At 31.8% G+C, this 15964-nt stretch overlaps 1 protein-coding gene across 1 annotated transcript; it reads left to right on the forward strand.

Annotated features, from left to right (window-relative positions):
- The first annotated feature begins 326 nt into the window (after positions 1–326).
- On the forward strand, positions 327–15592 carry LOC111709555 (copine-8). The gene is made up of 19 exons (XM_023483283.1): positions 327–1380; positions 2914–2967; positions 3304–3363; positions 3682–3729; positions 4439–4465; positions 4610–4673; positions 4838–4880; positions 4947–5066; positions 6386–6476; positions 8425–8534; positions 8948–8995; positions 10561–10642; positions 10832–10917; positions 11329–11436; positions 11660–11672; positions 12049–12253; positions 12445–12525; positions 13319–13392; positions 13643–15592. The coding sequence occupies exons 1-19, from the start codon at positions 1144–1146 to the stop codon at positions 13838–13840; spliced, it is 1749 nt and encodes a 582-aa protein (XP_023339051.1). The 5' UTR covers positions 327–1143; the 3' UTR covers positions 13841–15592.
- The last annotated feature ends 372 nt before the right edge of the window (positions 15593–15964 follow it).

Raw genomic sequence — 15964 nt, forward strand, 5'->3', positions numbered from 1 at the left:
ATTTATTATCCATTGACCTGCTTATTTATCTACTTTTTTATAAAACTTTTTACTAAATCTCTTTTTTATTATTATTATATACAGCCATATTTCAAATTAATGTTTTTCTGATAACTTATCACAGATTCTCCAAAAATAAATTTTTTCTCTAATTTGCTTTGAAATTTTCCTGGAATAGGCTTCATACTAAATGTTCGGGAAAATAAAAGAAAGTTTTGCAAATAATTTAGTTTGAAAATAATTTAGTTTGAAAATAATTTAGTTTGAAAATAATTTAGTTTAAAAATAGCAAAATGTAAGAAAAAGAAAATCATTTTTTCTGAATTCAATCTTCAAATAAATATTTTTCGCTCTTATTATAATTGATTTAAAACCAAAGAAAACGTAGTTATCAAAATTTGCTAAAAAAATTGTTTTAATACACTAACATTCCCTTTATTGATTTTTAATTTTTTTATTAAGTGCCCTTAATGAGTTCTTTAATTGTTAAATGTTAAATCTTGTAAAACTCCTAAATTTATATGAAAACTTCGTAATTTTGTTGTACCTTAAATTGTATACTGTTCACTGTTTACTGTTTTCCGTTTTCCATTTTCCGTTTTCCGTTTTCTGTTTTCTGCTCTTTAATATTTAATATTTACTTTTTACTCTTTACTCCTTTTACCATATACTTTTTAATCTTTACCATTGACATTTACCAAATAAGCTTTCTTATTACTTTTATATTATATTTTCCTAAAAAATCTAAATCATTTTTATTTTGTTCAAATTAATCAGCGATAATCTGTAACCTAAATACCATTTATTGTATTTATAATTGTTTGTATTTTTAAAACATCATACAGTGAGACCCATAAAGCTGTGATCTAGAGAGACGACTGTTAGACTCAAGTTATGGTTTTAATTGGCCCATGGACATGAAAGTATTGCAATAGGGCAATTGTGCAGTGTACACTTTGCAAGTTAATTATCAAGCTGAAGGTAAAACTATTAGCGTTTTAACAACATCTTATACAATCTTAGAATATGTGAGTATCGTCTTCTCTCAGTTTTATAGGTCTTAATGTACTTAATTTATTTCAGATAGTTTAGATAGTAGTGCTTATAGTGTGAAGTAGTGAGTGTTATATTAGTGTAAATATAATGTCTTCAATGTATGGAGGAGTACCTGGGGGTGGAGGAGGAGTACCTGGGGGTGGAGTACCTGGTTTCCAATCTGGAGTCTCGAGTACTCCCTCCTCTACTGTAGAACTATCCCTGAGTTGTTCCAATCTACGAAATGCAGATTTCTTCTCTAAATCCGATCCCTTTGTTGTGATTCAAATCAAGGTTCCCAAATCTCAAACTTGGACGGAGATATTCAGATCAGAAACTATCCAGGTCTATTTTTATGAGATTTCCGTTTTTCTCTGGATCAATTTCCGTTAAAACTTGCTAAGCTTTTGTAAACTAAAACTGGAACCTACCTTTTTCCAAATAAGTATAGAATCTAGATACTTCACAGAGCCGGGTGTGACTTTCTGAAAAAGTTTACAGGACGATAATTCCCTATGGAATTGACCAGAATAGACGTCCCTGAACCTTTTTTTTACCAAATCACGCCTAGCTCAGTGTAGCATCTATAGCTGGAGGTATTGATTTATTTTGAACTTGGTTAGGTCAGGTTCTACCGTTGATTAACAGTTTGAGGAAAGGTTCCATGCGGCCTTTTTGTATCGAAATTAATCCAGAAGCAATTTGAAACTCTATTATTTTATATTTATTTAGTATTTAAATTTTTAGCAATCATACACTTGTAGACGATTATATAAATACAAAAAAGACGACTTTTGATTTCAATTTTGATTTAAATTAAGCTCAGCATGGATACACATAAACAAAGAAGTCTAGAGAAGCTGCAATTTAAAAAAAAAGTTTATCTTTGATTACTTGTAAACTTGTAATTTAAAAAAAACTTGCTAACAATTAAAACTTAAATAAAAAAGTCGTCTTCATTGTATTGATATAATCGCCTACCACTGTACTTTGCTGATATTGTTTAAATAAATTATTTTTGAGGAGGGAATTTTATCTAACCAACATTTCATGTATATTATTATATACAATCATTTTTATGTTTAGACCATGGTTTGATAAGTTTGTGTTCTATAAAATTACATTCTCTTGTGGTTTTAAGTTACAGGAATTGAATCTTCTTCACAAACTCTGATTTTCTAATCCTTAAACAAGGTGTGATAACAAAATTTCGCTAAAATTTTCTTAGGGGTAATTCTAGAAGTCTGCTGGATCAAGTTTGAGACCATTTAGAAAGTTGTCTTGCTTTGACGAATGAAGCTAATTTCTTTCGGGAGAACACTCCTTACATTACAACAAAGATCTGATTGACATCAACTGATCTAAAAAATAATCCTGTATAAATATAATAAACTTTCAACAACAAAAATTACAGGGCTGGGACTGCTACAAGTACCCCTAATTTATTTTTAGCGAATCTTATTGATCACACCTCGTATCTCTTTGCAATCCAATGCTGTAGACCTTAGATTTTACAAACTATAAATTCTGTTATATAAAATAATCTAAGTTTAAAATATTGAAGATTTACAACATCAGGTTTTAAAGAAATAGGGATTAGAAAATTTGAGTTTGCGCCAAAGGCTCAATTCCTTAATCCAGCTTTGTGGCAATTCATAGCACGCAATTTATAGCTCGCAATTCATAGCTTGCAATTCATAGCTCGCAATTCATAGCTCGCAATTCACAGCTCGCAATTCAAAGCTAGAATTCATAGCTCGCAATTCATAGCTCGCAATTCAAAGCTAGAATTCATAGCTCGCAATTCGTAGCTAGAATATGATTCAAGAAATGGAAATATTCTATCTATGATGAAATTTACTTTTATTATTTTTTTAGGACACTCTCAACCCTATTTGGCAGAAGAAGATAGTTATGGAGTACAGATTTGAGGCATGGTCTTACTTAGACGTTAAATTTATACCGACCGTACATTATACTCTAAACTTAATCACATTTTATTATTCTTTAAAACATTTTAAATAGTTGTGAAGACGTTATGAGAAACCTTCATTAAAAGAAACTGATAACTTTTCTCGTTCTCAAATTTTCTAATCCTTATACCTTTGCAACCTGATGTTGAAGCCCTTCGATATTGAAAATTATGAATTCTGCTAGATAAAATTGTCAACGATAGCAAGTTGCACAGATATGGGGATTAGAACATTCGAGTGTGAGGCGAGTGTTTAATTTCTTTGTTTTTGGATTTAAAAGTAAAACTGGTTTTAGGAACGTCAGTTTCTAAAATTTCTTGTATTCGACCGAGATTCTCCATCAAATAACTTGCAGGTAACTTCATTTCAAGTTTTTGTTTGTTTTAGAACAGTAAGTACAAGTAATTGCTTGAATTGGTTAAAAATTGATTGACCTCCTTGGAGGATATTTAAGTTTTTGCAAAAGTTTTAAAGACTGATTAAATTCTGATCCTTTGACATACTAAATAGCCCAAATATCAACCAGATGAACATTCTGTAAGACAAATTTCAATCTTGATTTGATAGGAATCACAACAATGATTGTATTAAATAAAAAAATTATAAGCTTTCACTGATCTTTCCCTGATCTTGAAATTTAATTGCCTTTTGATAAAAAAAATGTCTGGTATAGGATGAGAATCTTCAAGTTAATCTGGAAACTGATCCTCAGCAAGTCCAGGGACAGATACAGAGTCATATTTTTAAGTCCGGCATTTTGTTTTGTAGGACATTTTGTTTTAGTGCGCCATTTTATTTTAGTCCGCTATTTTGTTTTTTCGCCATTTTGTCCGCCATTTTGTTTTATAGTTCATGATTTTGTTTTTAGCAATTTTGTTTTAGTCTCCCATTTTATGATAAATTTGTTTTATTTGTTTGCTTTTAATCTGCCTTTTTGCTTTAGTTTAACTCTGAAATTCTGTTCACAGTCCGCTTTTTATTTCACCCAACTACTTTATTTTCAGTCAGCCATTTTGTTTTCATTCCTCTATTTGGTTTTCAGAATGCCTTTTTGTTTTTTGTTTTCCATCCTTATCTTAATTTTGTCCGCCAATTTTTCGTTTTTCTATTAATAGAAACTTGAAGATTGTACAATAAGAAAGACATTTTTCATTTATTTTTGGGCAAATAGAAACTAATATGAAAATGATAAGTGAGGAAATTAGAATTTGGAAACAAATGTTAATTTTAAGTATGAAGATCTTTTCTCTCCTATTTGATTTTTGATGATTTCTTTTTTACTAACGCTACAGTGAGACCCAGTTAAAAACATATGCTTTGAACGCGAAACTGACCATAGTTTTTTATTCTAAAAATTTGAGTTGCTGCATATTTATCAAGGGTTTTAGTTTATCAAAAACATTTGAGGAATTCTGTTTTGTTTTTAAAAGGGTTCGCCTTCCCAGGACTTGATTAAGGTAAATTGGAGAAAAATGCACTGCACACCGTAGATGCACTTAGCCTTTCTATGTTCCGCGTTTGTAAATATCCTTTTATGGTGTTTAAATGTCGTCTTTTATAATATCTGAAATCCGCAATCGGATTGATTGTGCTCTGTGCAGGAACATGATTTCTTGGGAAGCCTGGAGACAACTTTGGGTGAGATTGTAGCCAAACAGAGTTCAGGTGATTAATGCAGTTTTTGTAAACAGAATTCTTTCAATCTCATTTATCAAGGAATTAGTTTGGATGCAGGGTTACCCACAAAAAAATGTATTTGTAGCGCTTTGGAAATAATTCAGCCAATTAAAACAATAAAACGTCATAGTTTAAAAGTAACCTTTGTTTAGGATATACGAAACTGTTAACAGACGGAGGAAATGGTACAATTAGGTAATTTGTTCACATTTTTTGTTTCTCAAAAAAGAATTTTATAAAATAATATTGATTTTTTTTAAGTATTGTCGCAGAGGAGATGATGTCATGTAAAGAAGAAATAATTTTGAAACTTGGTGCCAAAAAGTTAAAATCAATGAACTGGTTTCTCGGGAAGAGTGATCCATTCTTAGAAATATCTAGGTATTCAATTTCTAAACTTGAAAAATAAAAATTCAAAATGAAATCTGTTCATGTTCATTATAGTTTTTTTAAAAGTTTTAACAGATAAGGGGAGTGAAGGATGAGAAGGATGAAAGGGAAGAGAGAAGAAATAAAAATGATTGGAGTTAGGATAGTGAAGGGACTGGGGAAAGTGAAGGGCCTGTGGAAAGTGAAGGGACTGAGGAAAGTGAAGGGCCTGGGGAAAGTGAAGGGACTGAGGAAAGTGAAGGGACTGAGGAAAGTGAAGGGTCTGAGGAAAGTGAAGGGCCTGGGGAAAGTGAAAGGACTGAGGAAAGTGAAGGGCCTGGGGAAAGTGAAGGGACTGGAGAAAGTGAAGGGACTGGGGAAAGTAAAGGGACTGAGGAAAATGAAGGGACTGGGGAAAGTAAAGGGACTGGGGAAAGTAAAGGGCCTGAGGAAAGTGAAGGGACTGAGGAAAGTGAAGGGACTGGGGAAAGTGAAGGGACTGAGGAAAGTGAAGGGACTGAGGAAAGTGAAAAGTTAGGGGAATGAAATTGGTAGGACGGAAGGGAAGGGAGGGGAGGGAACTTGAGTAATGGAGTGAAGGAAGAAAACAGTGAAGGAAGTAAGTAAAGGGAGTGAGAGAGGAAGGAAAGAAAGGGAAGAACTCTGGGAAGAAAGCTGTTGTTAAGGCCGTAAGGGAAGTGAAAGGAGTGGGGGTTGTGACGGTAGTCAGGGTATTGAGGAAGTAATAGGGTAATTGTTAAATTTCCTTAACTTTTTCTTTGATGTTTAATTACTTTTCTTTAATTGATTTCGAAACTTTTGAACGTTCTACAAAGATTTATGAACCAGAAGAAAACATCTTTAAATAAAGCAAATAAAAAGGTTTATAAAAGTCTACTATTGTTTTTTTAACTTTCCATCTCTCATGCCAGATATCTGGTCCCATCTAAATATACAAGGATTGTGGGGCACTTTCAGGCCCCTGTTGTACTAGCAATTTTATCCTTTGAATGTTGCTTTTCAAGCCGCCATTTAGTTCTTTGTAATTGTGAGACTTAAAATTTTGATTTTTCTGAAGTTTTCGAGGAACAATTTTTCAATTTTAACCGTCCTAAAACCCCTTCTGGGGTCATTTGAGTCGACACAACAGCAACAAATAAACCTCAGCCTAAAACTAAAGGGCAGGGAAACCACAAATAATTACAATGCATTACCTAAATTAAATTTACTGGGGGAAATCGAGCAAAAATCCCCAAACTTGATCCAAATAAAACCTCTGTTACCTGTAACCTGTAATATGATAAAACTAATATATATCCTGTACGTTTTAGATGCACGGAGAACAACACCTATATACTTGTTCACAGAACTGAAGTTATCAAGAAAACATTGAATCCAAACTGGAAATCTTTTCAATTAAAGGTTTGAATATGTTTCCAAACATGTTGTCCAAATCTTCTCAATTTAGAATTCCTTTATTTTAGAAGTGCTTGCAGGTATTTATGGTTATAAAATATTTTACATTTTCTCACATTGTATTGCTTTTCATTGCTGTATAATTCCACAAGTAGCATTTCAGAAAGATGCAGCTATGTTTCTGTCAAGTGTTCAATTAAGCTGTGTTTCTGTCAAGAGTCCAATTATGCTGTATTTCTGTCAAGTGTCCAATTAAGCTGTATTCCTGTCAAGTGTCCGATTAAGCTGTATTTCTGTCAAGTGTTCAATTAAGCTGTATATCTGTCAAGTGTTCAATTAAGCTGTATTTCTGTCAAGTGTTCAATTAAGCTGTATTTCTGTCAAGTGTTCAATTAAGCTGTATTTCTGTCAAGTGTTCAATTAAGTTGTATTTCTGTCAAGTGTTCAATTAAGCTGTATGTATGTCAAGTGTTCAATTAAGCTGTATTTCTGTCAAGTGTTCAATTAAGCTGTTTTTCTGTCAAGTGTTCAATTAAGCTGTATTTTTGTCAAGTGTCCAATTTAGCTGTATTTCTGTCAAGTGTCCAATTAAGCTGTATTTCTGTCAAGTGTCCAATTAAGCTGAATTTCTGTCAAGTGTCCAATAAAGCTGTATTTCTGTCAAATGTCCAATTAAGCTGTATTTCTGTCAAGTATCCAATTAAGCTGTATTCCTGTCAAGTGTCCAATTAAGCTGTATTTCAGTCAAGTGTCCAATTAAGCTGTATTTCTGTCAAGTGTCCAATTAAGCTGTATTTCTGTCAAGTGTCCAATTAAGCTGTATTTCTGTCAAGTGTCCAATTAAGCTGTATTTCTGTCAAGTGCCCAAATAAGCTGTATTTCTGTCAAGTGTTCAATTAAGCTGTATTTCTGTTAATAAACCAAATACGCAGTCTATTAAACCTTATGGTGACTAGCCTACAGTATATTAGCTTGCCACTAGCTCCAATCCAGCCTGATTTACTCATTTTTTCATAAATTAAATGAAAGGTTTCACCATACAATGGGTATTATGAGCAGGAGATGGAGCAGCTCTTCGTATAGTTCCCGCAGTAAGAATGTAGACCCTTCATGTAAAAGTTTCATTTTTAAAACAATCATTCCTTTTATTTTTCTCAGCCGCCCCCTGGGAAGATTCTTTTTGTATTTACAATAACAAATAATAAAATCTGTTTTCCTATCCCTGGCAGAGGTACGTACTGCTTGTCTAAAAATGCTAACGTGTTTAGCAACTTCATTTCCTCCTTAAATACGCTGGCAAAATGCACTGAATCCTCAAAAATGCACCGTCAGATATGATCCACTAAAACCCATGTAGACAAGGGTAAGTGGCTGGAGCTCAACCCTGGAGCTCAACATAACATAGCCTTCATGGCATCATACTTAGACTGAAGGTTGAATGTCAATAATAATAATAATAGCATGTCGCGTGCCAAAACAACAGGTAATTATATGAAACGTTTGTGTATTTTCATTATTTCAATGGCTATTTCAAGATCAAATTATAATAAGCTTTTAAACAAACCGGAAGTCAAAATAAAAAGATGATTTCAATTGAAAAAAATATATTTTGGAAATATCCTAAATTTTTTGAGAAAATCCGGGAACCAATTAAAACTTTATAGCACACGTGCTATAATGTACAGCTAATTTAACTTTATAGCACGATGATTACTTTATAGCACGTTCCTTATGAAATTCACTATGAATAAGGAAGAATGATAAAGTACAGAATAGTTTCACAAAAATATCATCATCATTATCAGTCCAAGAATGTGTTGGGTTGAAGATTATCTAATTTTTGCGGAGCATTTGTAACCGAAAACCTGTAAACGTCGGATTAATCAGGATATTAAACTCACTGTCTGTATAGTTTTATTTAGGTTGACTGGGTACATGTAAAAACATATTTTAGGTTGGAACCCTGTGTAATGGTGATTATGAGAGAGACCTGAAGGTTGATATCTATGACTGGGAGAGCTCAGGAACTCATCAGTATATGGGAACATTCCATACTAACCTTAGGAACATATCATATATTTATAATAATACAAAAGCCACTTAGAATTCGCCTACAGTCTTTTTAAAATGGTATATTAGGTATTTCCCAAGGATATTTACCTAATTGACAATTTCACAAGTGGCAATATCCCAAGCAGAAACTTTCCAAGAGTTAGTTATTCTGCAATAGGGGCCAAATAATGTGGTTGGGATGGGCTTTAAACCAAGCGCTGCTGCTAGAACAAGCTATGCGGCTAGTTGCCACTTGATAAAGTAGCCTTTGGAAGTTGCCGCTTGGGAACATGCCTTTGGGGAAGAAACTAATATCTTTTTAAATATGGTTCATTTTCAAAGAAAATTTCAAATTTAAAAATTGAGTAAGTTTTGATATTTTTCTTAAACTTACCATTTGTTGAATAAAAATGATGAATGTGCAGAAAATTGTCTGAAGGGCCCGGATCAAGTAATATTTATGATGTTGTCAGGTATAAAGCTTAAAAAAGAAGGAGCTCACAAATGCTGTTTCAGGGAAATCAAAAGATCCTGTTTTATATGAAGTAATAAAAAATGAACTATTTTGCTATTAAAACTTAAAACCAAAAATTTAGAAACGTTAGAAACGTTGGCCAAAATGGCTCTTCTGTGCTGTGAATTTTAGCCTTTCTTTTAAAAATTTAACAGACAAAAAAGTTTGCAGATTTAATAATATTTTTTGCGCATTTTCAAACTTTTACAAAAATCCAAAACTGTTGGACACAAGTTTTTGTAATTTTGAGCATCCATAAACATTCCCTTGGGGTTAAATGAGGTCTCACACAAAACTTGGGGGTTGGGACATTTCATAGATAGGACATTTCATAGATAGGACATTTCATAGATATGACATTTCATATATAGGACATTTCATAGATGTGACATTTTATAGATAGGACATTTCATAGATAGGACATTTCATAGAAAGATATTTCATAGATAGGACATTTCATAGACAGGACATTTCATAGATAGGACATTTCATAGAAAGATATTTCATAGATAGGACATTTCATAGAAAGATATTTCATAGATAGGACATTTCATAGATAGGACATTTCATAGAAAGATATTTCATAGATAGGACATTTCATAGATAGGACATATCACAGATAGCACATTTTATAGATAGGACATTTCATAGATAGGACATTTCATAGATAGGACACTTCATAGATAGGACATTTCATAGAAAGATATTTCATAGATAGGACATTTCATAGAAAGATATTTCATAGATAGGACATATCATAGATAGGATATTTTATAGATAGGACATTTCATAGTCAGAGAAGATTTTCCAATTTCCATAGACAGAGGAGATTTCTTTTTACAAATGATATTTATTTGTATTTTATTTTTTTCATCTTCATATTTTCCCTTGTCTATGAAAAATCTTTTCTGTCAATGAAAAGTCTTATCTATAAAATGTATAGGCCATTTCTTCTGTTCTACCGTGTCAGAGAAACAACTGAGAAGTTGAAGTTTTTCCAATTTTGTTTTGCAGATTTTTAACAATTCACTCCAGCATTTTATTCAACAAAAGCAATACTAGTGAAAAACTTTTATTTACAGATGAAAAAGTTGAAAAGTTATTTTAAAAATGAATAAAGTATTCTTCATATGTAATGCTTTTTTAATTGCTTCGTTGTAGCAACGTATATGGGGAGCACTGTATTTACATTTTTTCTTGTCTTTGAAAAATCTGAGAAAAAAATTTCGTGGATAAAAAATCTCCTCTGTCTATAGAAAATCATGTCCGTCTTGAAAAGTTCTATCTATGAAATTTTATATCTATGAAAAGTCCTATCTATGAAATGTCTTTCTATGAAAAGTCCCATCTATGAAATGTCCTATCTATGAAATTTCCTATCTATGAAATGTCTTTCTATGAATTGTCCCAACGCCAAAATCTGGGCGCGATTGGTTCAGCTGTTTATTTTACGTTTATTGGTAACAAACAGACAGACAAGCAAACTATATATAGAGATAAATAAATAATGTATTACTATTTCAGCAAGAAAGGGAAGAAGGATGGTACAGTAGAAGTACAGGAAGCTAGGATAGAGATTGTTCCAACATTTCTAGATTATATAAAGGTAGGTAAGGTAGGTAAGATAAGGGGATTTTAAGTGTCCACAAGTTTTTTAGATTCTCTTAACTAAAAGATGGCACTAGGTTCTTCTTTAAGTGTTTTATTTATTTCTTTTATCCCCTAAAAAAATGTTCTTTTAATTTTTAACAATAAATAAAGTTCCAATTGAAATATATCATATATATATGTGTAGGGAGGATTACAGCTAAACTTCACTGTTGCAGTTGATTTCACAGCTTCTAATGGGAATCCATCTGATCCCAGATCCCTTCATTACAGGCAGCCAATTTACAAACTAAATCAATCAGTTTCTTCTAATTCTTCTGAGATCAGAACCGTGGTGTGAAATATCGTTAATCTTGAAATTTTGATCTCGACATCCATTGTGGACACTTTAAGATTTGAGGATAGATGCTTGATCCCTCAATTAAAGTCAGTCCTGAAGGGTATGCCTACCATGGGATATCAAAAATTAATCTGCATCTGATGGAGATCAATGCTTGATCCAAAGATTCACAACAACAAAAACTCTGACTTCAGATCATGTTTTTCAATAGCTTTGCAATCATGGTATCATTTTTGAGCTGTATAATGATTTTAAACCGCAAGATCGCAAAATTTTCAAATTCTTGTAATTTTAAATTTTGAAAAGAAAATTGTTTTGAAATCTTTACTTTTTATGCAATTTAGGGATCCATCTGGCCGCCCTAATCAGTATATAACAGCAATTCAATCCGTAGGAGAAATAATTCAGGTTTTTATTATTATTATAAGAAAGAACTCTTCTCCTCCCATACGGTGAATGATAGACGAGGTCCTGGCTGGGTCTTTTAGCTGAAAACAGTTTTCAAAGATCTAAAAATAAAAAACATATATCTAGTTTTTTTCTCGCTATTTCTTTTAGATCTTACAGTTCTTCAATGGTTCTAAACTAGCTAGAACATGCCGTGGTCACACTGCATCAACGCAAAGGTTGGTAATAATGTTTATGTGTATTGTCAATTACTAGTTTACTCTGTAGGTTGTCGCTTTTCGTGATTAGATTACATCATGATCTTTCTTGTCTCCACTTAATATGGAGTATTTCAACATCGAAAAAGCTCTAGATTCATCGCCCCACTGTTCATGTTGGGTACCTTTATTTTATCTTCTCTTGATACAAGTTAGATTATGAAGTTAGTTAGATAAATCTATTTTTGAATGCACAGCCCAATTAGATTCAGATTTGTTGGAAGGCTGGTTGGTGATTTTTAAACATAATTGGCCTTCAGATCTAGTCTATGAATGTGTTAACATGTGTCACATGCTAATTTATTTGTCAAAAAAACATTTTCCTTCAATAATGTTTCCATTTTTGAAAATTTATTTTAAATGTTGAGCGAGCCTTGAACGTGTTTATCTATGCTGCAGGTCTCCCATGAGTTTTACCTGAACTTGAGTACAAGTCCGTACTGCTCTGGGGTCGATGGAATTCTCGCCGCCTACTTCAACGCCCTCTATAATGTACAACTATACGGACCAACTAATTTCGCGCCAGTTATCCGTCACGTGACAAACTTTGCGCAGGCGCATCAACATGATAATATTAATTATTTTGTTCTTCTTATTATAACAGGTGACTAAAATAAAATAGAAATATAATAAAATGTTTTTTTTTAAATCTATGTTTAATAGGATACAGCTAATAAAATAAAAAGATGTTTGTTTTATATTTTGCGAAATAATTAATGTTAATTTTTAAATTATAAAATAAATAAAAAACTTTTTAAATTGGTTCTTCACTGACTAAGCATTGGATATTTTAAGATGGTGTTATATCTGATATGGATGAAACCAAAAGAGCAATCATTAACGCTTCCCGCCTTCCTCTTTCCATCATTATAGTAGGTTAGTTTACTGAATAGTGTATAAGTAGCAATTTAGATAATCAAAATAATATTTTTCAGACTGTATGTTGTAGTCTTGCGTAATTAAAATTTTTATTTTCTATCAGTTTCATGTCATAAAAAATGTTGACAAATGTTATTGAAAATGTTGACAAATGTTATTGAAAATGTGGCAAATGTTATTGAAAATGTTGACAAATGTTATTGAAAATGTTGGCAAATGTTATTGAAAATGTTGGCAAATGTTATTGAAAATGTTATGGAGAATGTTGGCAAAGAATATACAAGCCGCCTTATGATCGAAGCAAAATCAATCCTTCGTTAAAAGACGCTTGAAACTTATATCTCTTGCCAATATTCTACTATTGTGTGTGTGTAAATTTAAAATGTACTAAACTTTTTAAACTTTTGTAATGTTTATAAACGTTGCTAAACTCTATCGGTCATGATAGAGCATAAAATTTGGAACGATTTTAGACTATAGATAAAATTGGATGCTTAAACCTGATTGCCTTGTTTCACGTACTGTACATTGTACACAATTTAATTCCTAAATTCATGTACCGTGAGAACCAGAAAACGTTGGACTTTAAAACTCAAATTATAACTTAAAATAGTCCAATGAGACACATGAGACTCGGCATATAAGTTATAAACCTATTTCACTTTATAAGTGTTTTGATAATTTATGAGTTAAACATAATTTCTCTGTAACAACATCAGATGATTTTAAAACTGCTCTAATGTCTTCTTATTTCACAGCTTTCTGGTTCTCACGGTATGATTTTGTGCAGGAGTAGGTAATGAAGATTTCTCCAGTATGGATGAATTGGACAGTGATGAGTCATTATTGGAGCTGGGAAACATGGTAAACAACGTTATTTTATTTTCATATTTTTCAGCAAGAATACCCTTTTTTGAATTAATAAGAAAGACAATAAAAGTAACATTATATTTTACTTTAAATCTAATTTTGCATTTTTTATAAATACTTAGCAAAAAGATACCTGAATTTTGTAAAAAAAAAGTAAATTTTTACTGTTCGTTTGAATTAAAAGAGTTTAAAAGAACGTTTTAGAAAACGTTTTTTTGTATTTTCAGTCTATTTTTTTCTGTAGAAAGCCGCGAGAGATATTGTACAATTTGTTGAACTCCAGCGGTTTCTATCTCCCGCAGCTCCTGGTTTACCCGGAGTAGGTTGGAGTAAAGATCTCCTAGCTAGGGAGGTTTTAGCTGAACTACCTGATCAAGTTGTCGGGTATATGAAGAGCAAAGGGGTTCAACCTGGACCACCAAGGGCATCTGCCCCCGTGTAAGGGGTGCAACTTGGAAGTTCGCATTCCGCACCCCCCCCCCCCCCCCCCACGAGCTAATACAGTCTTTGTGATCAACAATACTGTCAAAGTACAATCAATCCCTTTTTTAACTTTGACTTTTGAGAGAAAATTTTAACCATGAAATTTTAAATCTTTTCTACAAAAATCAATTTATTTCCCATAAAAGATTAAATTCATGATGTTGATATAAAGACAATCGAACCAAACCAAATCAATCTAAATCATAATTCTCATTCCTATGGAAATGGTTTACATAATTAGCATTGCAGCTAAATTATATCTCTTTACTCATAAAGCTCGTATAACCATTTTCTTGCGCTATCATAATAATATAGGACAATTATGACCCTTTTTATCAAACTTTGTGATTTTTCTAATTTGTTCTGAATTCATTCCGTATTTCCTCTTAATATTTTGCATACATTTATACAAATATATCGTCTTTGCTTACAAGGCATCCACAATCCTTCATTTGGGGTTCCTAAACATCCTATCATCATTACTATAATTATTATTATTATTATGTTGTATGTAGTGCTACTGCTAACACATGTCACCAGTGATTGTTTAAGATCTGATGTTTGAACTTTTTTCTATAATTAATAATATTATCTATATAATTGTAATGTGTATTGATGGAAAACCGTGCCTTTTCCTTCTTGAAAAGTACAAAAAAAGTTGTTTGTCGATAAAATGCCTTAAATATCAAACAATGCTGCAAAAAAAAAATTTTAATCACAATAAATCAAATAAACACGGATTTAAGATTTTTGCAACATCAAGAATATTACAAACTCAGTTAAAACAATCATTATTAAAAAAAAATCAACTTTATTATATATTTGTGTGCTAGTTATAAAACTTTTAAATTCTATGCTTTATATTATACAATGTACAGGGTTACCCACAAAGACTACGAAATATATAATGTCTGTTTCCTTACATTAGATTCCCTGCTACTGTAAACTAGTTTCTTTCCTTGCCAAATCATTAAATAAGCCATTTAAAGACAATATTTAGGGCAGAAGAAATAAATTAACCTTGAAATTGTCATATTTTTAGAGTCTCATCCTTTGAGAGTAACTCTGTACATTATATTTGACATAGTAAACATTCATATATAGTTAACGATCAAACATACTAAAAATGTTACCAAACCTTAAAAAAAAACTTGAGAACGATGTTGAAAAGACGAAAATTGGAAGGAAAAATTTAACTGAGCACCCTCGTTAAAAAACGCTTTCCTAAAGCAAGAACGTTCCCAGCCCTAGTCGCAGCTGCCATCTTCCTTGTTTGCATTTTTTCTCAAATTATATCCGATTCTGTTTTTTTCTGAAACACACAAATTCTGAAAAAATTTGACAATATGTAGAAAGTATATACAGGGTTACCCATGTCCCACAAAGGATGCGACTTAAAAGACGACTGAACGGAAATTTTTTAGTTTTTTTATAAATTCTAGGTTAAATTCAGCTGCATACTTGTTTTAATAGTTTTCAAATCATTAAGACAATATTCAAGGCAGAGAGCCAATAGAATACATGTTTTGGGCTCGAATTTTTAACTTTTTTTTCATAATTCCCTTTATATCAACTTTTATAATATTTGTTAATTGTTGTTTAAAATTACCCGTTTTAAATGCTTCTATTTATGTCGTCTTCCACTGTTAAAAATATTTCATATATTACCCTTGATGTTTATAATTCTAAATCAAATAAACCTATACATGCATTTTATTCCTAATTCACCACAGTATCCAGTGTTGCCGGAAACATTGTTTAATTACTCAGCAGAATTAGAAGACGACCTTTTTGCGCCTTAATAGACAAGATGGACAATTTTTCGTTATTGGTGAAATCCGTTAATGTTTATGTATATGCCAAAACCGATCCTTAATACAAAATGTCTTATTAGAAAAGATAGAAAAATGTTAATTAGATTATGGATTATAGGGTGTACACCGAGCGGCAAATATAATAAAAAAGTTAAATTATGAAATTTCAACTTTTTATGAATGCATTGAAATGAATCCGACATTATAATAATTAATTTAAAATTGAATTATTCATTATCCGAGTAGAAAAATGTAAATCCGTGTAAGGG

This window comes from Eurytemora carolleeae, unplaced genomic scaffold (assembly GCF_000591075.1).
Source record: "Eurytemora carolleeae unplaced genomic scaffold, Eaff_2.0 scaffold978, whole genome shotgun sequence".
NCBI classification, from domain to species: domain Eukaryota; kingdom Metazoa; phylum Arthropoda; class Copepoda; order Calanoida; family Temoridae; genus Eurytemora; species Eurytemora carolleeae.